Genomic DNA, 21616 nt, shown 5'->3' with positions numbered 1-21616 from the left:
TCAGGGGCCTTCATCAGAGCTCCTTCTGAAAAACTAATAAAAGATGCTTCTGAAATATGGACATTTATGCCTTTGATCTCCTTAGAAACTGCATCCTAAGTGGAAAATTGCTCTAATTTCCACTTGCATTTAATTTGCATGAAAAACATTTATTTTAGTGTAAGAAGAATGTAGACTTTCAAGCTTCCTGTGTGTATCTGTGTATTTATTTTTTTTTTACCAAGAGGGAGATTTTTTATTTCAGTAGTGGCAAATTTCTTCCAAGTGTATGATCATGGCCAAATATTAATAACTGTGTAAAACTGTAATCCTCAGTGTGTTGTTTTGGGTGAGGCAAAGGGAAAGAAGATACTGCTTTTCTGTTTTGCCAGGCCTCTGTGTTTTCACATGCCTTTCAGAAGATCCCAGTCTTAAACCAGACTTAATTTCCTTGGCAGTGCAACAGCTGGAATGATGGACATTGCTGCTTAAGTTAATAAAAAGCAATTTTTGTCAAGGCATTAGTAAAACAGTTATAAACTTGTAATAGAAATAGGGGTGATATCTGTGCTGCTGGGAAGAGAGCAAACTGGGAAGTGGTGTCTTGGCCTTGCTTTGATGGTAAGCACAAGAACTTAGGCATATGAGTTTAGCCATATGGGAGATGCAAGCAAATTACTTTACAGAGTACTTGTTGTCAGGGAACATTGTGTAGTACCCCCCTTTTCCAGCCAGAGCTGTGGGACATCAGAATGGCACATGAACTTCATCTATCAGCTGAGAACTAAGCCCAGCACACCCATGTCCCATCCTTGTCACTTAATTATAACTCCTCTTCACTGTTAAATGCTCAGTGATCTCTGATTTGTGGTCTCCATGGAGGACAAGCTCTCTCTTGACAGCTGAGAAAAAGGAGGAGGGTGGTGTGTTTGTACTTTGGGCTGTTTCTTTTAATTACAAGGTTGGATATGACAAAGGAAATGCTTCAGTCTGTATGAAGAAACTGAGGCCAGTTGTGAAACCAACTCTATCAATCTGGCATACTTGGGAGATAATATAATGGGAGATAATAAAGCAGCTTTGGACAATTTCAGACAGCAAGCTGGAAATAGGGGGCAGTGAGAGCCCATGGATTCTGGGGAGTCACAGCTTGTAAAAGTTTTTGGGGCAGGGTAAATGTCAGAGCTGGGGTGACTTCACACAGCTGTGTTCCTAGCCCTTCCCAGATACCCCACCAAAATCCCCATTTATCCTTGTGTGGAGGAAAACTCTGGACTTCTTTTTCCCCTCTGGCAGAGGCAGAAATTTGTTCAGGGAGAAGTCTCATCCTCCTTCCCCCTCATTCATCTTGGAAGCTGCAGTGCAGAAGGGGATGGATGTCACTCAGTCATTGGGATGTCTTCATGTCAGCCCATGCAAGGCTGTGAAATACATGTTGCTCCTTAGGAACTCTGGGTTCCCAGAGCTGAGCCCTCTCTGCTGGGTCTGATGCTTTTGAGGTCCAGCATCCCACTGGGACTGTTGGGAAGACTCTGAATTCCCTTTTTCCTGTGGTGCTGAACCACTTGCAGTGCCATGACAGTTTCAGTGCACCACAGCCGGCATTGCCACAGTTTCTTCCTTGCCTGCTCATTTGGTCTTGGATCCAGATAACCCCTGTGGCTGCCAGGGGAAAATTCCAGAGCCAGGCAGACTGTCCTGGCCGGATCCTGGAGCAGCTGGCACGGCGTGGGGGTGATTCCAGCCGGATAAAGCTGATAAACTCAGTGTCTGGGTCAGGCATGGCTGCAGTGGAGTCATCTGTGGCCACCTCTATGAGAGTGTGGGTGTTTTCTACCCACCCTGCATGGCTGTGGGTGTTTTCTCCTGGAGCCTTTGCCACAGGGATGTGGCCGTGCCTTGGCACACCTCAGGCTGCTGCAGGAGTTGTGTTGCTGTCACTGCAGGTGCTTTTTATTGACTCCTGACTCAAATATCACTTAAGCACTCACAAGTCACTTTGCTGTCTTTAGAAGATTCATTTTTGCCTTCCTTATTTCCTTTTTTAAATTTTTTTTCCAGAAAATTCTATGTAACCTAGGAGATGTTAACTTTTTTCTTTATTCTTATGAGAGGGATCCAGTTTGGCTCAGGTCTCTGGGTGTGAGCTGTAGACACAAAATAAGGAGATTTGGCTGAAACAACCAGTTCTGGGAAAAAAAAAAAAGGAGTTATCTAGATGAAAAAATACCAGGAAAACACCAGGCAGAGTGTGACTAAGCATGCCCCATAGCAAGGGTATTGTCTATGATTTTAAATTAATTTCAGTGAATTTCCTGATGGTGGCCTTTTCCCTGGTTGTTTTGGTCCCAGTGAGTGAGTTTATTTAAATGTACTTCACAAGGTCAGTGGGTCGTTAGGAAAAGATAGAAAATACACAGTGGTGTGAGACCTGATCCTGGCTTTAATACCTCACTTTTCCTTCCAATCTCTGTGTCCCTGTGAAGGCAGTATTGGCTGCCCTGCAGTCTGCACTGGTGATTCTCAGTGGTATCCAGCAGGCTGCTCAAACTCAGGGCCATGTAGATAAAGCAACACTACAGCCAAGTTAGTGACCTCTTTTATTAAGGCTTTTGCTTTTTGTTTCTTAATTTCATGTCTTTTCCTACTTCCCTGGTTTGCTGAGGACACACCTGCTCCTAGGCAGACAGCTCCTGCTGTGTGTTTGAGCTTTGCAGGAAACAAGAACCTCCAGAAAGTGGAGGAAAGGTGCTGGTGGCTGTTTTAACAGCTTGCTTTGCATCTTCCTTACATTGTCTCGAGGCTGCTTTCACACTGAATATTGATGTGTACTAGAAAGTATAGCATTAACTCTTACCCCTTGTGTGTGCACTGTGCGTTTATCTGCTCCAGAACACAGACTTTGAAGTAATTCCTCTCATTCTTTTTAGCAGGGGAAGGCAATTACCAAGACAAGCTGTAAAAAAGCCCATTTTTATTTTTCCCTTGCCGTTCTCAGTGGTTGCTGCCTGACTAAATGCCTCGGAGCAGGTTCTGTGGTGAGAGGGAGTGTTGTTGGTTGAGATTAGTAGGTGTGGCTGCAGGAAAATCCAGCAGCCCCAGTGCAGGTACCTCTTGGTAAAGCTCCAGGGTGCAGTTCAGCTTTAGGATGCTCTATCCAGTATGAGTTTCCCTTTTGTTTTGACTGGGTGATTTCTCTCTCTCTGTTTTTGGACAAAATGAAAGCTTCTTTTGAGAGATGGGGTGTTTCTTGGTTCTGGATCTTAATCACCTCTCACTCTCTGACTTTCAGGTGGAGCACCAGTACTCACACATATTCACTGTGACAGTAAGGAAAGCCACAAATGTCACCAAAGGAGCCATTGGTGACATGCGTGAGTATCTCTCTTTCTATTTTGCTTTTCTCCTGTGAGCCTGGGCAGGGAGGGAGAGCTGGTGACTCATTGTGCATTAAGTGGTTGTCAGTGGGCTGGTGGTGGAGTTCTGTCTGTCTGTCTGTCTGTCTAAAGCAGTGTCTCCGTGTCAGTGCTCACTCTCACTCAGAGAGCAGATGTGCCGCTCCTCCTTTCATTGATCCAGGAGGGCTGAGTGAGTTGTAAACGATTTGCCTACAAGCCAGCAACACCTACAATTAGCTTTTTGGCTGGGTCAGAAGTGCTGTGTGAGTGCAGTGAAACTGGAAATTGCTGCCACCTCATAGGGCTGTGGTTTGGTGGGGGATAAAAAGAGCCTCAGCTCTGCTGAGTCAGTGCAGAAAGCAGAAAAAAATGTAAGTCCATTAAAAGAAAACCCACCCAAACGGTCCAGCAGATCCTGTGGTGGGGAGATGGATGGCAACAGTACCTCTTCCTCTTTCTGGGAGGCTGCTGAGCCTCTGGACTTCACAGCTGAACAGGAAACCACTAGGAAGAACAACTCTGCTCTTAAGGAGGGAAGAGAATATTGGCTGACTTTTCAAAAATAATATTTCTCCTTCCTTAGATCTGCTTTGCTGCCAGGCCACCTCTCCCTTTTCCCAGTGCTTGCAGGCTGGGGCAGGGAGGATGAGTATGACCTTTGTCTCCTGCTCTCCCATCCAGCTGATTGGACATACAAGTGTTTCCCAACTCCTGGAAACTACTTTTGGGTCAAAGTACATCAGCTGCTCTGACCCACCCATCCTGCACTTTGCTTCAGGGGGTTTTCATCACTGAAATCTGCTGTTGATGCTAAAATTGCAGGAGGGTTACTTGAGAGGGGGATGTTCAACAGCCACAAGTACAAGGGAAGAGAGGGGAGTCCTGGAAAAGGGGAAAAGAGGGAATTGTGAGCCTGTCATCCCCTGTGGGGTGAGGGGAAGGAGCACACAGGGAAGATGCAGTGGTGTGTGGATACAGATATATATAATTTCATACATGTGGTGGTCTTTAGATAAGAAGACCTCAGGAGAGGAGCTGGAAGAGTGGAACAAAGAGCCCATGAGTTTGTGTGTGTAAAACACAAACAAAGGCTTTACACAGGTCTTGGATGCAGGTGTCTGTCATGAGGCAGTGTGGGCAATATGGGCAGGGAAAAAAAGCCATGGCAACTTTGTGCACTAGATCAAATATGGTCCTATAGTATAAACTTTGAATATTATTCTTCAATATAATTGTATTTTTTTTCTAGAAAACAAAAAAGTCCTCTTATCTTAGCAAGTCATCAAAATCAAGAAGCTGCTCAGGGAGAACATTTTATTTTGATAAAATGTGCCAGAGTGATGCTGTAGGGCCACTGAAACCTGCTTGACTTCTTGTCTGAGACAACTGCCAGAGCTCAGTAGCCTGAGGCACCCCCAGGCTGAGGCATCTCTGGGCGAGCTTCAAGGACCCAGGGCTGGTACTTGGGGTCCTGGCAGATCCCCCAAAATGAGAAAAAACAGATTGTTGCCTTTTTTTTTTATTTTGGGAAAATTAAAAGTATTTTTATTCCCTGTTGTTGGAGCCTGGCAGCTACTTGATGAAATGAATGATTGTGTTAATTACTGTGGGGAGGTGCTTGAAGCTGAGAGTGTTGAAGGGCTTTACAGTTGATTGTGCCAACATATATATATATATATATATATATATATATATATATATATATATATATATATATATATATATATGTTTTATCTGATTTGCCAAAAATTAAACTTGTTGAAGGAATTGCTGAACTTTTCCATCAGGTTTTTTGTCTCAAGGACAGGAATATGGCTGTGACAGACCATGTGTAAGCCCTGTTTGGGGTGGGTGCCTGAATTTCATTTTTCTCATGGACACTCCCAAGCTGTTGACCCTTCTGATGAGTTCTCCTTAATTTTTTCTGTTGTTTTTGCTCCAGGTTATGAACCAGAAGTGCTCTGGGAACAATTTTACATTGTGGTGTGATGAAGGCCTGGGGCACCATGAGAGATTTTGTTTGTTTTGCTGTTCTTTTTTCCGTATCAGCATTTCCAAGACTTTCTGGAACAGCTGAGAGATCTGAGCAAATCTAAGTTTATGAAATATGCTGAAGTGCTTTGTGCGACATTTTCCATCTGTAGGCCCTGAACTCTACCTGTGCTCAAGGAGTTTTAGCTGGCAGGTCTGGTGTGTGTGGTGTCCCCCACAATGGGTGGCATGGAGGCACTGACTCCTCTGGCATCGCCATCCACACCTCTGTCTCCTCAAGCCCAGGCTGGGCAGATAACCAGTATTTCTAGAAAGTTTTCCAGGGTTTCTTGAGCTCTTCATGAATGGGCAGTGTAAATGGTTGTGTCATCCTCAGGCCATTTTGTCATTCCTTGAATCCATGTGTGGGAGTGATAAATGAGATTTCCTGTAAAAACTCCCCACCCAGGGTGATGGGAAGGGGGCAAAAGAGGTTTGAGGGTAGACCCTTTATTTCCCATCAGTTCATTCAAGTCCCTTCTTATTTCAGGTGTCTGCCCATTACTGTTGTCTCTATAGAAGCCCTTCCTTTATTGGTGTCACTTGTCTCAGTTTTAGTGTCCCTGGGAGTGGGAGTGATAAATGTGACTCCCACACCCTGGATACCTCCTGTCAGCATCCAGGTGGTGCAGCTGTAGCTGTACAAAGGTTTAAATCCTGGTTTGGAGGCTGCTGCTCTGGGAGGTGTGCTCAGCTCCTGAGGTTTATGAGCTGAGTAAGTGCAGCAGGTGGGTGCTGGGTGACCTTGGCTGGCTGCTGTCACTCCCTCTGTCAACAGCACAGGGAGAGAACATGACAAGAGGGTCATGTGAGGACAGGGACAGCTCTCACCTCTCACCACACAGGCAAACAGGCTCCCTTGGGGAAAATGACTGTAATTTATTGCCAGTTAATTGTAGCAGCCTAGGACAGTCAGGAATAAAGGAAAACCCACCTCCTGTACACCTTTCCTTCTGTCCTGCTGCATCCCTCTACCAGCTGTCATTGGGATTGGGGTCAGCCAATGCACTCTACTGAATTCAGAAACACGGGTCATTGAAAAAGAAGACAAAAAAAATACATTAGGAAGGAATCCTTCCCTCTGAGGTGGGCAGGCCCTGGCACAGGGTGCCCAGAGAAGCTGTGGCTGCCCCTGGATCCCTGGAAGTGCCCAAGGCTGGGTTGGATGGGGCTTGGAGCAACCTAGGCTAGGGAAAGGTGTCCCTGCCCATGGCAGGGAGAGCTTTACAGCCCCTTTCAACCCAAGCCATTCTAGGATTCTATGCCCCTGCTGCCCCAAACCTGCTACATAAAGCTATTACAAGGTGAAAAATCAGGAAATCTGCATGGCTTTGGTGAAGATTTAATTATCTTAATTGCGTAGCTTGCTGCTGATTGCAGACCTTGTAAAATCACTTGTCTGACTGGACCTCCTGAAAAACTTTGCCTCTGGCCCAGTGAGTTCTTATACAGTAGATGTGTAGTTTTGAGTCTACTCAGATGCCACCCAAACTGTAGAGCCCTTCCTTACTGACATGACAGTACAAGAACTTGTAGGAAAAATCCCAGAGTCCAAAACTGCAGCATTGTGGAAGGGAAATGCTTGCAAACTGGGTCTCCTTTCCATAACATCTCTCTCCCCTTCTGGACTTTCAAGGATCTTGGTGGAAAACTGGGTCAGAGGAAGCATTGTAAAATTTGTCTTCTATCTTTAAGTGTGTATTTAAGTGTACTGGCTTTCACAACAAACAGTGATATCTACAGAGGGAACCAGTTGTGTGACTCTGCTCTTAGCGATCACTCATCTTGCTTAATCCTGTTTGGGATTTGCAGCTTTTCCTTGCTTCATCTTCTTTTGATGCTGTGGTAATGAACAGTGTCATTCCAGCGTGGGGGTACCAGTCATTGGTTTCTCTGGGTCTGGATTGAAGGCACTTGAGAGAGTAGTTCATGTTTGGAATCAAATATTTATTAATTTTAATCGGTAAAACAGTCTCACTACTGTGAGTTGGGCAGCATTTCATTAGAAGGCACAAAATGGCCAACAATCTCTTGTTATAAGGTCTTTTAAGACTAAACTATCCAACTAAGAACTGACACCCAGATTATTTTCCCTTTTAACCCAATAACTGATCCCAAAGAGCTGCAATGGGACTTTTCTGCCCAATTACAAAATGCCACCCAAACCCATGGAGAAGAAGGAAGAAGAAGCATGAAGAAGAAACCCAGGATGACACCCTTCTATCTTGCTTCCATCCACAACATACTAAAAACTCCAAAACCTAAATTTCTCACCAAGTGACACACCTACACTACTCTCTATAATCTATTTCACGCTTTTGTGGATTCAAGTTTATCTTGTAGTCTGGGAAACTTTCTCCATGAATGAGGGTCAAAGTCAGTGCTCCCCTGGGGGTCAGGGCACCCCAGAGCAGTGCCCTGGGTTTCCACATTCTGGGTATTTTTAGGAAAAAATTCCCTTTTTAAAAATGTTTAAAGTATGCTAGCTTGCAGAACTGGCACTCAGCTTCTCTCCCAGTTGCTGCCCACCCCGTTGGAATCAAGGATTCATCTCCACTTCAGTTTAGCTGCTCAGATGAACAAGAGCTGGGAGCAGTGCAGTCACCAGACCTCAGCTCTCATTGCAAAACTTGGCCAAATAGAGCTGGGAAGCAGCTCCTGGGTGGCTTTTGGCATGGTCAGCCCATGTCACTGCAGCCAGCTGTGGACATCTCCCCAAGTTCAGGAGATGCCCTTCCTCATGGCTTCCCACATCTCCAAAGGAAACTGGGATGGGAGCACACCTTTACCTGTCTGGCCCTGGGATCTGGGAATGAGGAAGGGATGTCCAGCATGCCCTGTTTGTCCCTCACACCCCTGTCGCCTGGGGCTGTTCCCTGTGAGCCAGAGCTCCTGGGGTTGGAGCTGGCTTGTTTAACCCAAGTCATGAAGTCATGGCAGTCCAGACAGGTGTGAGCAGGGTTTTAAACCTGGCCTAGCTGAAAGGAAGGAACTGGAGATCTGTCTGCTTGTGTTATGGTTTGTGCTACAGCAGCACAGTGCTACAGTGCATTTACCTGGTGCAGTGCCATCAGATAAGGCTCTTCCTGCAAGGCCCTGGAGCAGGTCCTGGTTTTTGCAAGGGGAAAACAAGCTAAACTGCTCCCCTTTTCCAGCCTAACAGCGTGGGAAAAGTAGGTCAGAGTTGGCCAATCCTCCACATCCTACAAGCTGCAAATGCAAGTGTTCATGTGGCTGAAATATGGATCCATAAAAGACGGATAAAACAAAAAAATCTTAAATGAACAGTGCTGCTAACAACTGCTCAAGATGTCTGCTGCAGATCTCAGCCTAACACTGAGGCAACCAAATGCTAGATTTCAGTTTCCTTGGCACACCCAGTATCCTTTCCCTTTTGTGTGGATATCCAGTGCTGGGAGGTGGAAGTTGTGTTAGAAATGGGCTCTTGTGTTCCACAGTGAAATTGATCCAGATAATATTGCTCTTCCCAGCTGCAAAAATACGATTTTGATGAGACATTCTGTCTGAGAGTGCTTGCCATGGGGTTACTGAGGGAGGACCTGTTTCTGTGAGACATTGGTGAAAACTCATTTCCCATCCTTACGAAGCTCTCCTGTGACTCTGTTTTGCTGTGATGGTGACATGGAGCAGTGCTGGCTCAGGCCTGGGATCCATCTTGTGTGGCTGGAGAGCCCTCTGTCCCTGCTCCAGGCTGTGACCAGCCCCAGAGCTTGGCTGGGAGCTGCTCCTGTCCTGTAGGCACACAGTGTGTGGTGATTGTGAGTGGGGCTGGCCCAGCCCCATCCCCAGTGGGTGCAGCTGTGGCAGCAGGTGAGCAGCACTGACAGCAATGAGCCATGGAGTGCCCAGGGGCACTGAGCAGCCACCAAAGGGAACAGAGGGCACACAGGGGCAGGGCATCAACAGGAGGGGGATAAAAGGTTGAGTTGAAGAACAGGAAGGGTGGATGCTTGCAGCCTTCTGAAGGGGTAAGGTGGTGCTCTGGATATCATGGCCATCTCAGTTGTGACACTGTCCCATGTGCTGTCCTGCTCCAGGCAGAGCTTCCTGGTGGGGCTCCCCTCCAGGACCTGTGGATGTCACTGTCCTTCCAGTTTGGGCCTTTCCATTTAGCAGGAAGCTCCCATTTGTCCCCTGTGATAATTTGACTTTTTCTTGCTTTCAATTCTTTTCCCTCTCATCCCCTGTCCCAGGAGTGCTTTGAATATATGTTAGGGTTGGACTAATGCTTGATCCATGGGAGAATTGGGAAGGACATCAGTCATAGTGAGATGTAAAGAAGGAATCCAAACAGAGTAAGAGTGTGACACTTCCCACTGATCCTGTCCTCTCCTTGGCTGCCTTCAGTGAGACTCCCTGAGCTGGATGTGCCTTTGGGGTCATCAGCTGTCTCTGAGTTTCTCTTGCAGAAAATTCACTGGTTTTCCTTCAATCCACATGGGTCTTCACAGCTCTTTGGGTAAGGACTTCTGCAGGTTGCTGCCTGAAGGAGACTTTTAATTCATTTTGAAAATGTTATTTTAAAAGCATGAGCTGAAGAATCTGAACTATATAATTTTGGGGCCTGTGCAGATAACCTAGAGAAGGCAGTGTTTCTTTTCCTCTTGTCCCTTCTACAAATGGGGCTTGACCAAAAGCTGACTTGTTTGGGATTTTTTGCCCTTTCAAGGCTGGATCAGTGGAAGCAGTGGTGTCCTGCCCCAGTGAACTGGGTGATAGTGCAGAGCCTGTGCTGGGAGCTGGTTCTTCCCTCCACTGAAGTAGTGCCAGAGATGAAAAGCACTGTCATAAAATGCACAAATAATGTTTAATGAAGGTGTTACCTAATCCCAGGATTTCTCATAGCATAAGTGCTGCTTCAGAGGTGCCTTGCTTCCCTTGGAGTCACCTTCCGCTCACGGAATCTGGCACTGCATCAGCCCTTTGCAAAATCCCCAAAGCCACCAGCCCTGGCATTCCCTCTGGTGCCTTAAACATGAGAAGTAGGGAGTACTCCTGGGGTTTTTAGGTTGCTGTGGCCTTCTGGCAAGTCTCCTGGTATTTGCATTATTGCCAGGCTATGGATTTGTCTGAAGCATTTCAAGTATCTGTTCCATGGTTGGAGGAACAGTTATTGATTAGTTCTTAAGAATTCCCTTTTTAAAAACTGAAAAATCACATGAATCTGGGAAAACCCACGATTTTAAAATTCATTACTTTTTCTCCTGACTGTGGCAGAGACACCAACTCATATTTCTGTGCCACTGTGAGGCCCCACAAAATTCACAATTTGAGTAGAAATTCTGTAGTTGCTTAGCTTCCTTCCCCTTTGAGGAGAGAGAGGTCGTCCAGCAATTCCCATTATTGGCTTGACCTCAGCCAGGCTGCTCAGCTGCATGTGCTGAACAAGTTGTAGTGTGGGGCAGCAAGCCAAAAAAATGGTGGGAAATACACAAAGATGGGCCTTTGGGACCTAGTAAGTTTTTATCAATGGGATTGCGTTTAATGGTGGGTAAATTAAGGGTTATTACCACTTTTTATTTTGAGATAGAGATGGGTCTATCTCAGTGTTATATTTGAACAGGCTTTCTGTAGTTTCTTTATGGTAATTATGCTGTTGAAGTTATTAAAATTGGAATGACTGAAATATAAATCATATATCTGAACTATTAATCATATTAGTATAGAGGCCGGATGACAGCCATCTCACCAATCTTAATAACACAAGATCAAATGGTTTGCAGTCATTGCAGAAAATTTTACAGGTTTCCCTAATAGCCAGGTTGCTTAAAGCATTACTCATTTTTCACTGTGAAAACGTTTGACCCTAATTATTGTCCACTGTGTGTTTCACTTGGTGATTCACAATGCAATTTAAAGGGAGAATCCTATAGCCATGACTTAAACAAAGGAGATAAATCAGATGAGGAAAAGTCAGTGAATCCTTACTTTCTACCTCTCAGCCATTCCCAAGGCAGCAGTTTAAAACCAGCAGAGGGGATGCTGGCTCTGCTCTTGGTTTTGGATGTGTGTCTTCAGCCCCTGGAGCTTTGGGTGGGAGGGGGCTGTAAATCTGGATTATCACCAATATTTTGTTAATTACCCAAGACTTCATCTGCCTCCAAGCTGCTAATTGCAGGACCCTCGTTGGCATCAGTGCTGAAAGGCTTAATTGTGTTTTTTAGAGGGCGGGTGGGGTTTGAGATACTCGTGCTTAACTGTTGGTTCAGCCTGCCTTGTTTCTGAGAAATGGTGATGGAGCAGCAGGCTTGCATAAGGAGCAGCCTCAGGGCTGAGCTGCACAGAAACTCTGCTTTCCTCAGAAATGTCCTGGGAACAAGTGCAATTCCCCCACGTGGCTGCTGCTGAGGCAGCTGCTGCAACACAGGACCAGTTCCCCAAAAGAGGAACTTTCCTTAAGGTTGGAAAAGACATTTAGGTCATCAGGTCCAGACAGAGATCATTCTCAGACATAAATAATTCTCTTGTCGTGATTGAATGGCAGCTCTTGACCCATACACCATAATGATTCTTCCTCTTAAAAACAAAATATAGATGGCAGCCTTCCAGTGCCTAAAGGGGCTCCAGGAGAGCTGGGAGGGACTTGGGACAAGGGCTGGAGGGACAGGACACAGGGAATGTCTTCCCACTGCCAGAGGGCAGGGATGGATGGCGTACTAGGGAAAAATCCTTCTCTGTGAGGGTGGCACAGGGTGCCCAGAGAAGCTGTGGCTGCCCCTGGATCCCTGGCAGTGTCCAAGGCCAGGTTGGATGGGGCTTGGAGCAACCTGGGACAGTGGAAGGTGTCCCTGCCCATGGCAGGGGATGGGACTGGATGGGCTCTAAGGTCCCTCCTAACCCAAACCATTTGGAGGTTCTGTGATAACAGGCTGATCAAGCTGCTTTTAGTTACATTTTCAGCTTAGTTTTTTTTTAACGTTACCTGGCAAATCAATTAGCAGAAGCCCAGGCAGGAATGCTGAGAGTGCACGCTGGCTGTTTAATGTACATTTGATAACTTCAATGTTTTGAAATATATTAGGTGAATACTTCTGTGTTATTTGCCAGGTTGCTAGTAGTTTTTGATCTCCATCCAAGGATCCAAGGAGTTAGATTTTGATTCATATAATATATCTTAAAGAAGTATTTAGTATTGCTTATAGCAGTATCTTAATCAGAGCAAGCAGTCTTCCCATATATTTTCATCTAAAGAAGGAAGTTAAAAAAGAATAGATTTTCATTTTCTTAGCTGAAAAAGCTCCAAATAAACTTTCAAACATGAAAGGGCAGGTGATTAAATCTTTGCCTTTGGTTAAAAAGCTAATAAGGAGATGGAGTGAGGTGACTTGGCAGTACTGAACTACCAAGGCTGATTTTTCCAAGTTCAGTTGATCCATGCCTTGGGTTTAGTTTCAGTTTCAACACTTACTGAGGTTTGCCTGACAGAAAGGTAGTGATGGATCTGCATGTCAGAGGTCTGGGGTTTCTACATGCTTTGGGATTTTAAATATGGATATTGGAAACCATTTGCTGTTTGTAAAACAAAACCATTTTGTTTTAAGAAAAATTGGATTTTTGTAAGCATTGGGACTGATCACACAGCATGATCTGAATGGAGAGGGAGGCACTGATCTTTTGCCCAGAGCTCTGCTCAGCCATCAGGATTTTGTCTAAAATCCAGGTTTCTGTAGGCAGCTTCAGTCTCTTGGCAGGGCAAGCCTGGGTGTTTATTGCTAAAATCATGCTGGATACCAAGACTTAGCAAGATCTTGCCACTTCATGGGTTTTTAGTTTCAGATATTCTTTTCGTTGTGGCAGAGCTTTGTGTAGTAGTTGGAAGGAATGGAAAAGTTGGCAAGTTGGAACATCTGCCCATGAGGAAAGACTTGGGGCTTGATCCCCCACTTCCCCTGCCCAAAATGAAGAGACAAGATCAGGCATAATTCCTCAGGAGCTAATAAAAATTGCTATTTAAAGTCTTTCCTCACTGATCCCCAGCTTAAAATAGCTGCTTGTTCATTACTCAAGGAGCACTGAGACCACCTCAATGTAGCAATTAGCTGAGCCCCACAGGTATGGAGCACAGTGGAAAACTCCTTGACAAGCTGGATTAGGATAACACTGAATAGGATTTGCCTGGGGATGCATTCAGAACCTCCCGAGTGGTTTCCAAAAGCCTTTTTTTGGTTGTTTGGTCAGGGTTTTTTCCCCAAAAGATACTTGATTTGATTTGAAATTACCCAACTTCTTTGTTATCTTCTTTTCCTTCTTCTCCCAGTAGGAGGGAGAAGTGATTCTGGTCCTCAGGAATCTCATGGATAAGGTCTTACTGAACTCCCACAGTTTCTAAAATTTGTCTTTATTGGAAAAAAGTAGCTTTAGACTGAAAATGTGTACAAGGAGGAATGTTTGGACTTGCTTTTCCTCATGATAAGATTTAATCTGGGCACTGCCCAGGCTCCCCAGGGTATGGGCACAGCCCCGAGGCTGCCAGAGCTCCAGGAGGGTTTGGACAATGCTGCCAGGGATGCACAGGGTGGGATTGTTGGGGTGTCTGGACAGGGCCTGGAGTTGCACTGATTGCTGATCCTTGTGGGTCCCTTCCAGCTCAGGATATTCTGTGATTCTGTGTTTCAGTGTTGGAAAGATGTGGGTGTTTCACCACAGCAGAGGAGGAAACTTTTCCTGATCCACCGTAACCACAGAAATAACTTCCCCTGCTCTCCTGGAAGGCTTCTGAGCCCTGGCCCCATTTGACACAAACTCCCTCCCCTCGTTGTACAGAAAACCCCTGCTTTCACTGTTAGAAAGTTCATTTTTATGGCAGCATTCTGTGCTCTCGGGAATGGCTATTTTTAGACACATCCAATGGGATTTGCCAATGTTTTCTTTTCTCCCCCAGTAATTCCTATCAGCTGCAGTTCCCATATCTCTGTTTCCAGTCAGGGTTCTGCTGTGTAAATGAGATGTCCTCATCCTGTGGTGACTCCCCAGGGCTGTGGTGGTGGCAATGTTTCAGAACTGAGTGCTCTTTATGCTGTGTGCAGCACTGCAGCGCTGGGACAGATTTCCTCCATTGCTCCCAAACCAGCAAAGGTGAAAGAGGATCCAAAACCCACAGCAAACTGCTTGTTTTCATTATTTTGTGGGATACTTGCTGCTGTGGCACGAGCCAAAGCCATTAAAGGCTAGAAAGAGAGGAAGAAGTAAAAGCTTTTAAAAACACCTCTCTCTGGCAGATGTTAGCATTTTCCCAATAAACTTGACTCAGTCCCTGGGCCCTTCTGTTTGCTCAAGGCTTTGCCCCTCTCCTCCTAAAGCCCTAATGTTTATTTTGGGGAGATTTTTGGTGTTGTTTGTGACAGTGTTCACAGGGGTCTGAGGAAGAGGGAAGAGATGAGGATCTGACTCCATGTTTCAGAAGGCTTGATTTATTATTTTATGATATATATTATATTAAAACTATACTAAAAGAATAGAAAAAAGGATTTCATCAGAAGGCTAGCTAAGAATAGAAAAAAGAAAGAATGATTACAAAGGCTTGTGTCTCAGACAGAGTCCAAGCCAGCTGACTGTGATTGGCCATTAACTAGAAACAACCACATGAGACCAATCACAGATGCACCTGTTGCATTCCACAGCAGCAGATAACCATTGTTTTTGCATTTTGTTCTTGTGGCATCTCAGCTTCTCAGGAGAAAAAATCCTAGCAAAAGGATTTTTCAGAAAATATCATAGCTACAGTTGTTGTATCATTTTTGTCATTGCATTTATGTAGCTTAAAGAGTTGCATATCTTTCTGTCCTTTCCCATGAGTGGTACACAGAATTGTACCAATTTTTCCAGGCCAAGCTGGAGTTTTCCCTTGCCTGACCTGTGTTGTGCTCCACAGTTGACACTCCAGATCCCTACGTGGAGCTGTTCATCCCCACTGCCCCTGACTGCAGGAAGAGAACCAAACACTTCAACAACGACATCAACCCTGTGTGGGATGAGACCTTCGAGTTCATTCTGGACCCCAATCTGGAGAATGTCCTGGAGGTAAATCCCATGGCTGGGCTGGGCAGGTGAAGGTTGAAACAACAGTGCCTTGCACATGTGTGGCATTTGATGTCTCAAGATCACCTCTGTTTAAAATGTTAAACCTGGGTTTAGCTGTGGTGCTAAGCAAGCAGTGGTGGATAAATTGAGTTATTCAAGGAGTAGCCTGAAGAGTCATTACCAGATATGCCTGTGAGTCACCCTTGGACAGCTCCTGAGGGATAGTAACTTCTTGTTCCTCACATCAGCTGCAGAGTACTCACTGCTTCCTACCCTGATTCAGCCCTTACAGATAGGGAATAGGTGCGGCTTAAGTCAAGTCTCTGCCCAAGCAGAGAGAGCAAAAGGCTGGTTCTGCTGTGTCCTCCTTGCCTGGAGCCCACCCAGGGCTCTTCTGCACACTCCAGCCTTGTTGGCCAAGCCACTGTTCAGTCTCCTGTGTTAAACTTCTCCAGGCTGCACACAAGAGCTGAATGTTGGCTGTGAGTGTTTTCTGAGTGGGCATGGCAAGGATTTAAGGTTAGCTCTGATCCTTTGTGAGCTCTGTTTTTCACAGAGGATGGCCCTGCCACCTGCTCTCTTCTGACAGAGCTTACAGAGTTCAGTCTAAATTAGCCAACTGGGACAGAGGCTGCAGCGTGTGAAGGTTTTCGTTGAGCCTGTGACCATCAGACCTTGGGTCTGAAAGGGAATTGTGCTCCTGGGGAAGGCTCTGCTGTTTGAGCATAACACCCATTGTTTGTTGGATCTGAAGAACTATCCCGTGCATCCTAGAGACAAAAGATATTAGGGAATTCACAATGATTTCCTGGGCATCAGTTCCTGCTGGTTCCTCTCTGCCACTGCTGGGTCTCCTGGAGCAGAGCCTGGGCCCTGCTCTGAGCTCCTTTTCACTGAGGCAGGTTCTCTAGGAATATTTGAATTTGTTGAGGATGAAATTTGGTTCAAGGGTTTTGAAAAGGATAAAATTATTACAGTCACAAACACAGCAAGGTGGGCATATAGGTAGAAATGCATCTTTACAATAACTAAAGGCTGTTGCTGCTTCTGAGATAGTGCAATAAAATTCCCTGATAATTGCCCTCAAAGAGTAGATGATAACATTCAATAATGGTTAATTGTGGACCTGGCAGAGTAGGAAAGAGCCTTTGGATTCTACAATGGAGTGCAGTGTCAGAAATATGTAAAGTCACCTCCCCACCCAAATACTATGTGAATTCTGAAGCTCAGACTCCACAATCTTTGTGACTCCTTGGATTGTTTCAGTTTGCATCTTTAACTCCATCCCAAGGGTAATTTGCCTTCTGAAGTGTAGGCAGCTCTTCAGAATCCCACTAAGAAGTTTTTGCTTTTCGTTTTAAGAGACAGAACTCAGAGATTGCAGGAATGGGCATAAAGTTCTGCAAGGAAACAGAGCAATGTAAATACCATTAAAATAATGAGCTCTGTCCTAAAAGAAAGAGAATTCATAATTTCAAAGGGTTGCTTGTGGCACAGGATGAAGAAAATTCTTTATAGCTGAGAAGAGGCTGATCCCAGATGTAGCAACTAATTATTCAAGTGATTGTATCTTGATTCCTTTTGTTTTCTACAAAAGATGCAGTCCAAGCCACGAACATGTGATTTTTTAAAAGATATAATGCCACAAAGTGGAAAAAGAACCTGTAAATCAAATTAGTCTGGAGATCTCATTTAATAAAAACCATGTAAATGAGAATTTGAAATTCTTTCTATATATCTTGAGGACTTGGAAAGCAGCCACTGGGGAAAAAAGACTTCTAAACATAGATCCACATGGATTAGAACAAAAGCATGGAATGGTGTTCTGCCATATCCACATCCTTCTTTGGATATTATCACATTTTTGAAAGGTCTGCTCCAGCATGGAGGGTATGAGAAGAGACTTGAAAGTCTGGCTGGATACTGAGAGCAGCTTTGTGTAAATTGGAATGCTGCACATTTTGCCAAATCACTGCTGTAACAATCTTGGTCTGTGGAGTCAAGGCTGGGGTATGTGGATTCCATCTTCTCTGAAAAGTTGCTGGATGTTTTTTATAGTTAGAACTATACAAGTTTCTCCGTAGGGAAATTTTACTGACTGGAAATATGAAGGTACTGTGCTTTGCTTCTACTGTATGTAGAATTTGAAGGTATTGGAAAAATGGTGAGATTTGCTGCCATAAAGGTGCTGAGATTAAAATCCTGTTGTGAGTAATCCTGGTGTACTCCTGCAGTTCAGTTCCTTGAAGTGCCACCTCCACTTATCCTGGTTTTAAAGAAATGTCAGCTGGCACTGGGCATTGGCTGGGTTGGGTCAGGCCCATTCTTCTTCCATATAATTTTTTGATAGGCTTGATGGAATTAAAAAAGGATTTCTTGCAGTGGAATTGAATATATGGATATCTCTTCCAGGTTACTCTCATGGATGCCAACTATGTTATGGATGAGACTCTTGGCACATCCACGTTTCCCATCTCTTCTCTGAAACTGGGAGAGAAGAAGGAGGTCCAGCTAACTTTCAATAATGTAAGTTGGACATTCATGACTTTAACCTGGTCAGAAGTTTTCTGAGCATTCACTGTTGCCCATGGATGCCTAAAGACACTTTTAAGCCTTAATTATCTATCTTCTTACAGCCCTGCTGAGAGGAGAATTAAGCAAAGCAGTGCCACTGAATGCCTTGGTGTCCCTGCTGGAAGAATCATCTTTAAATGTCCAGTTTGGGACTTCCTCTGCCTAAAGCAGTTTCTTGCACACTCAGTGCAGTTTAGTTTCATGGCCTCAGTCAGTGTGAGGTTACTCAGAGTTTGCTGGTCAGTGCATTGCCCCTCCTGCTGCTGCCTGTGGCTTCCAGAAAGCTGCAGGAATTCTTTTATCATTACATGTTTCACTTTCTGGAAGTGGCTTGTTGTAACACAGACCTGCTTAACATGCAGTGATGCAGGTGATGCAGTAATTGGATTATTCCCTTTAAACATGTCTGCAAATCAGATGAAGTCTCTTGAACAGGGCTTGTCTGCCTGCACTGTAACTCCTGGAAACTGTTGTTAAAGCTGGATGGAATTAAGCTTGTTCGGCACATATTGATATCTATAAATACCATCTGCATTTCTGGTTTGGGCTATGGTTTATTTTTTGATTAGAGATCTTGATTTGTCACCACTCTGCTGTTTTCCATGTGATACAATTTTAAAGCATAGTTAACAGCAAATAACTGGTTAAAGGCCTATTTATTGGAAACTAGAGAGCTTCATATGTTTTTGAAGTTTAGCATTTCATTTGGCATAGCCTTAGGGCAGTTGGAATTTTAATACATTTCATTTTTTTTCCTTTTTAAAATAACAGCATTTTTGAAGTTTCTGCATATTTATTTCACTACATTTCAGTAACTCTTGGGCTTCCAGAGCATGGGCTGAGAGCAGGTCCTGGTTCTGCCAGGCATGAGGTGGGGCAGTGAGAAAGAACTGATGAATGCATTTTGCAAACACAGTTCACAGAGCTCATTCCACTAATACAAGGCCTTGCCTTGCTTGAACTTCTCATCAGTGTTCAGCAAAGCTTGGTAGGGAGTCACAGGGCAAAAAACCAGGGCATAAAAGGCAAATACACTCTGAAATCTATAAGCAAATGCTTAAGGGGAGATGAAGTCAGGTTGAGCGTGATGTAGACAATGTATACACAGAATTCCTGAAACTGAAAATGAAATAATATTCCTGAAATGTCTGTGGCAGTCTGTGTAAGGTATAGAAAATGCCATGATATCTCCCTGTTGGAATGCTTCCCTCCAAGGGTTTCTTTCATCTGCATACATTTTTATAAGCATTGGATCACTGCATGGTTTCAGGAGTGCTTTCTAAATTAGTAATGCCAGGTGGGGAATAGTGTAATTGCTTCCCAGCCTTTGAAGTGCTTCCTCAGTGAGTCTTCACTCTGTTTCTTCATGTCCTCCCTTTGTTGTTTCTCTGCCTGTTCTTTCTTTCTCCCCCCACCTTGCTCATGCCCTGCCTCATTTGCAATTCCCATTTCAGGAATTGGGAGTCAGAGGCAGCTGTGCATCCCAGATCCTTCTCTGCAGTCTGAGGGTCAGGCAGCCCTTCAGTGTGGGCTGTTGTGGCTCCATCCCTGGTGCTCACATGCCCCAAGTGAGGAGGAGAATCTGGTTTTACACAGAGGACACACTGAGTCTGTCACTCCTCCTGGGCTGCATCAGCAAGGCCATTGCACAGAGGGAAGGTGAAAATACCCTCTCCATTCTGTCTGAGTTCCACAGCCAGTACTCCTGGATTGTGCCTGACAGGGAATTGGTGCTTTAATCATCGTTTTTTAACTTCTTGCCTGCAGGCAATGCTTTCAGTGCTCAGTGAAAGGCAGAGGAGGCCAACCCATAGCTCATGGCCAGGCAGTTCAGTGTGGCTGGGAAGTGAAGCCATTGTGCAGTGACATTTATTGCATTTTCCAGCAAGCTGCAAGCAATCACCCTTCCTGACTGCTAATTAAGCCATGTTTAACTGTGGAGAGACACTTGGTGGCTCCTGTGGGACACAGAGCAGTGATTCCCTCACACAGGTGACACTTAGGTGTGATCCCCTGGTTCTGCCAGCCATGAGTGGGTGAAAAGCATCAGATCCCCTCAGGACAGAGATGAGCTGCATGTCAGAAAGGGATTAGCACTGCAAGAAAGGCGAGACAGTAGGATCTGAGGAATGACAGCCAGCATTGACCAGCATTTTCCACTGTATGCAATTCTAGTGGTGTATTTTGGAATCCCACTGTGTGCTTTAAAATAAAAATCCATAGAAAAGAATCTCATTCGTAGGTGCCAAAAATACCTTCCTTTGAAGAGGAAAGAAAGAAAGAAAAGTTCTGACAGTAGTAGTTGGTGTTCCAGGTGTGTTTGTGAGTTTTCCCTCTCTAAGAGCTATAACAATATTTAAATATTTCTTGTTTAGGTCACAGAAATGACTTTGGAATTGTCTCTGGAAGTATGGTGAGTATCTCATATCTTTTTTTTAAAAAACAGGTGAAAATATACCAGCAGCAAAGGATTTTTTTTTTTATTTTAAACTATTCATTAAAATTTTCATGGAATCACAGAATATCCTGAATTGGAAGGGACCCATAAGGATCATCCAACTCCTGGCCCTGCACAGGACACCCCAAGAGTCCCACCCTGTTGGGATTTTCTTAAAAACATGTGAAGTAGAGTGCAAAAATTCCCTTTTGTAGCATAGAAATACCAGGTATTGTAAAAGTGAGGAGATTTTACAACTTTGGTTTATTTTCACGTTGTAATTCTGTTATTGACTAAACACCCTCACTGAGACTAAGAGGTGTGACCCTTCCAAATGTTTGCAGGAATGAGGCCATCCCACATGGATCTCCCAGCCTGGTTTATGTGAAGGCACTTCATTCTTTCATGCAAAAAAGGGCTTTGTTTCTAAAACAATCCACAGACCTCACTCAGGTGCAGCTCTATCCTCACTGTTTTACCTTCTCTGGCAACTTGGTCCCTCACATTAACTTTCAGCTGCTGTTACAGAGCTGCTCCTCAAGTGTATTTAAATGTAAATACTGCACAATGAAGCTTTTGCACAATGAAGCTTTAGGTAAAGATTTAGGGCTAGGAGTTCTCCATGTAAAAGCTAAGCAGATGCCTACCTTAATTTGTCCCTTATTTTTTTTTCCCCTTCTCTAGCTGTCTTTCCCCCTCATTCTTCCCCTATCCTGGTGAAAAACCATAAATCATATTGAGGCATAAGCAGAACAATACATTTCAAGTCTGAAAATTATTTTCTGAGAGTAAGGAATTTAAGGAGTCATTTATTGTCTGTAGCTATAAATAGGAGCACTGAGCCCTGTAATAGTCAAGTTATTTCCTGATTACTCCGGATGACAAACATCCCCCAGGGATAATTTCTTCTCATCATGTTGTACTAGGAAAGTGCATTTGTGGGTGGTCCTTGAGACCACCCTGAACATGCCAGGCTTTGTACTGTACAAATATTTCATATCTCTGACATTAAATAAACACAAGATGCTTGGCTCTGTCTTCTTAGGCTTTGAAATGTAAAGGATCTTATCAAGTTCTGCTGCTATTCCCTGATAGCCATGCAGATTATGGATATCTTCATGGAACATTGCTTCTAGGGACTCTTTTTACACCTTTT

The 21616-nt window shown here is 44.5% G+C and overlaps 1 protein-coding gene across 2 annotated transcripts in view; it reads left to right on the top strand.

Annotated features, from left to right (window-relative positions):
* PLA2G4A (phospholipase A2 group IVA) overlaps window positions 1–21616 on the top strand; it is a 68088-nt gene that overhangs the window by 19177 nt on the left and 27295 nt on the right. For both annotated transcript variants that reach the window (XM_063165436.1, XM_063165437.1), the window contains exons 4-7: window positions 3272–3353; window positions 15301–15449; window positions 17862–17975; window positions 20399–20436. In XM_063165436.1, coding sequence (XP_063021506.1) covers window positions 3272–3353; window positions 15301–15449; window positions 17862–17975; window positions 20399–20436 — 383 coding nt within the window. The remainder of the gene's footprint in view (window positions 1–3271; window positions 3354–15300; window positions 15450–17861; window positions 17976–20398; window positions 20437–21616) is intronic.

This window comes from Melospiza melodia, chromosome 11, assembly GCF_035770615.1.
Source record: "Melospiza melodia melodia isolate bMelMel2 chromosome 11, bMelMel2.pri, whole genome shotgun sequence".
Classification (NCBI taxonomy): Eukaryota; Metazoa; Chordata; class Aves; order Passeriformes; family Passerellidae; genus Melospiza; species Melospiza melodia.
The sequence above is the reverse complement of the archived record's forward strand: the minus strand, read 5'-3'. Positions and strand labels throughout refer to the sequence as shown.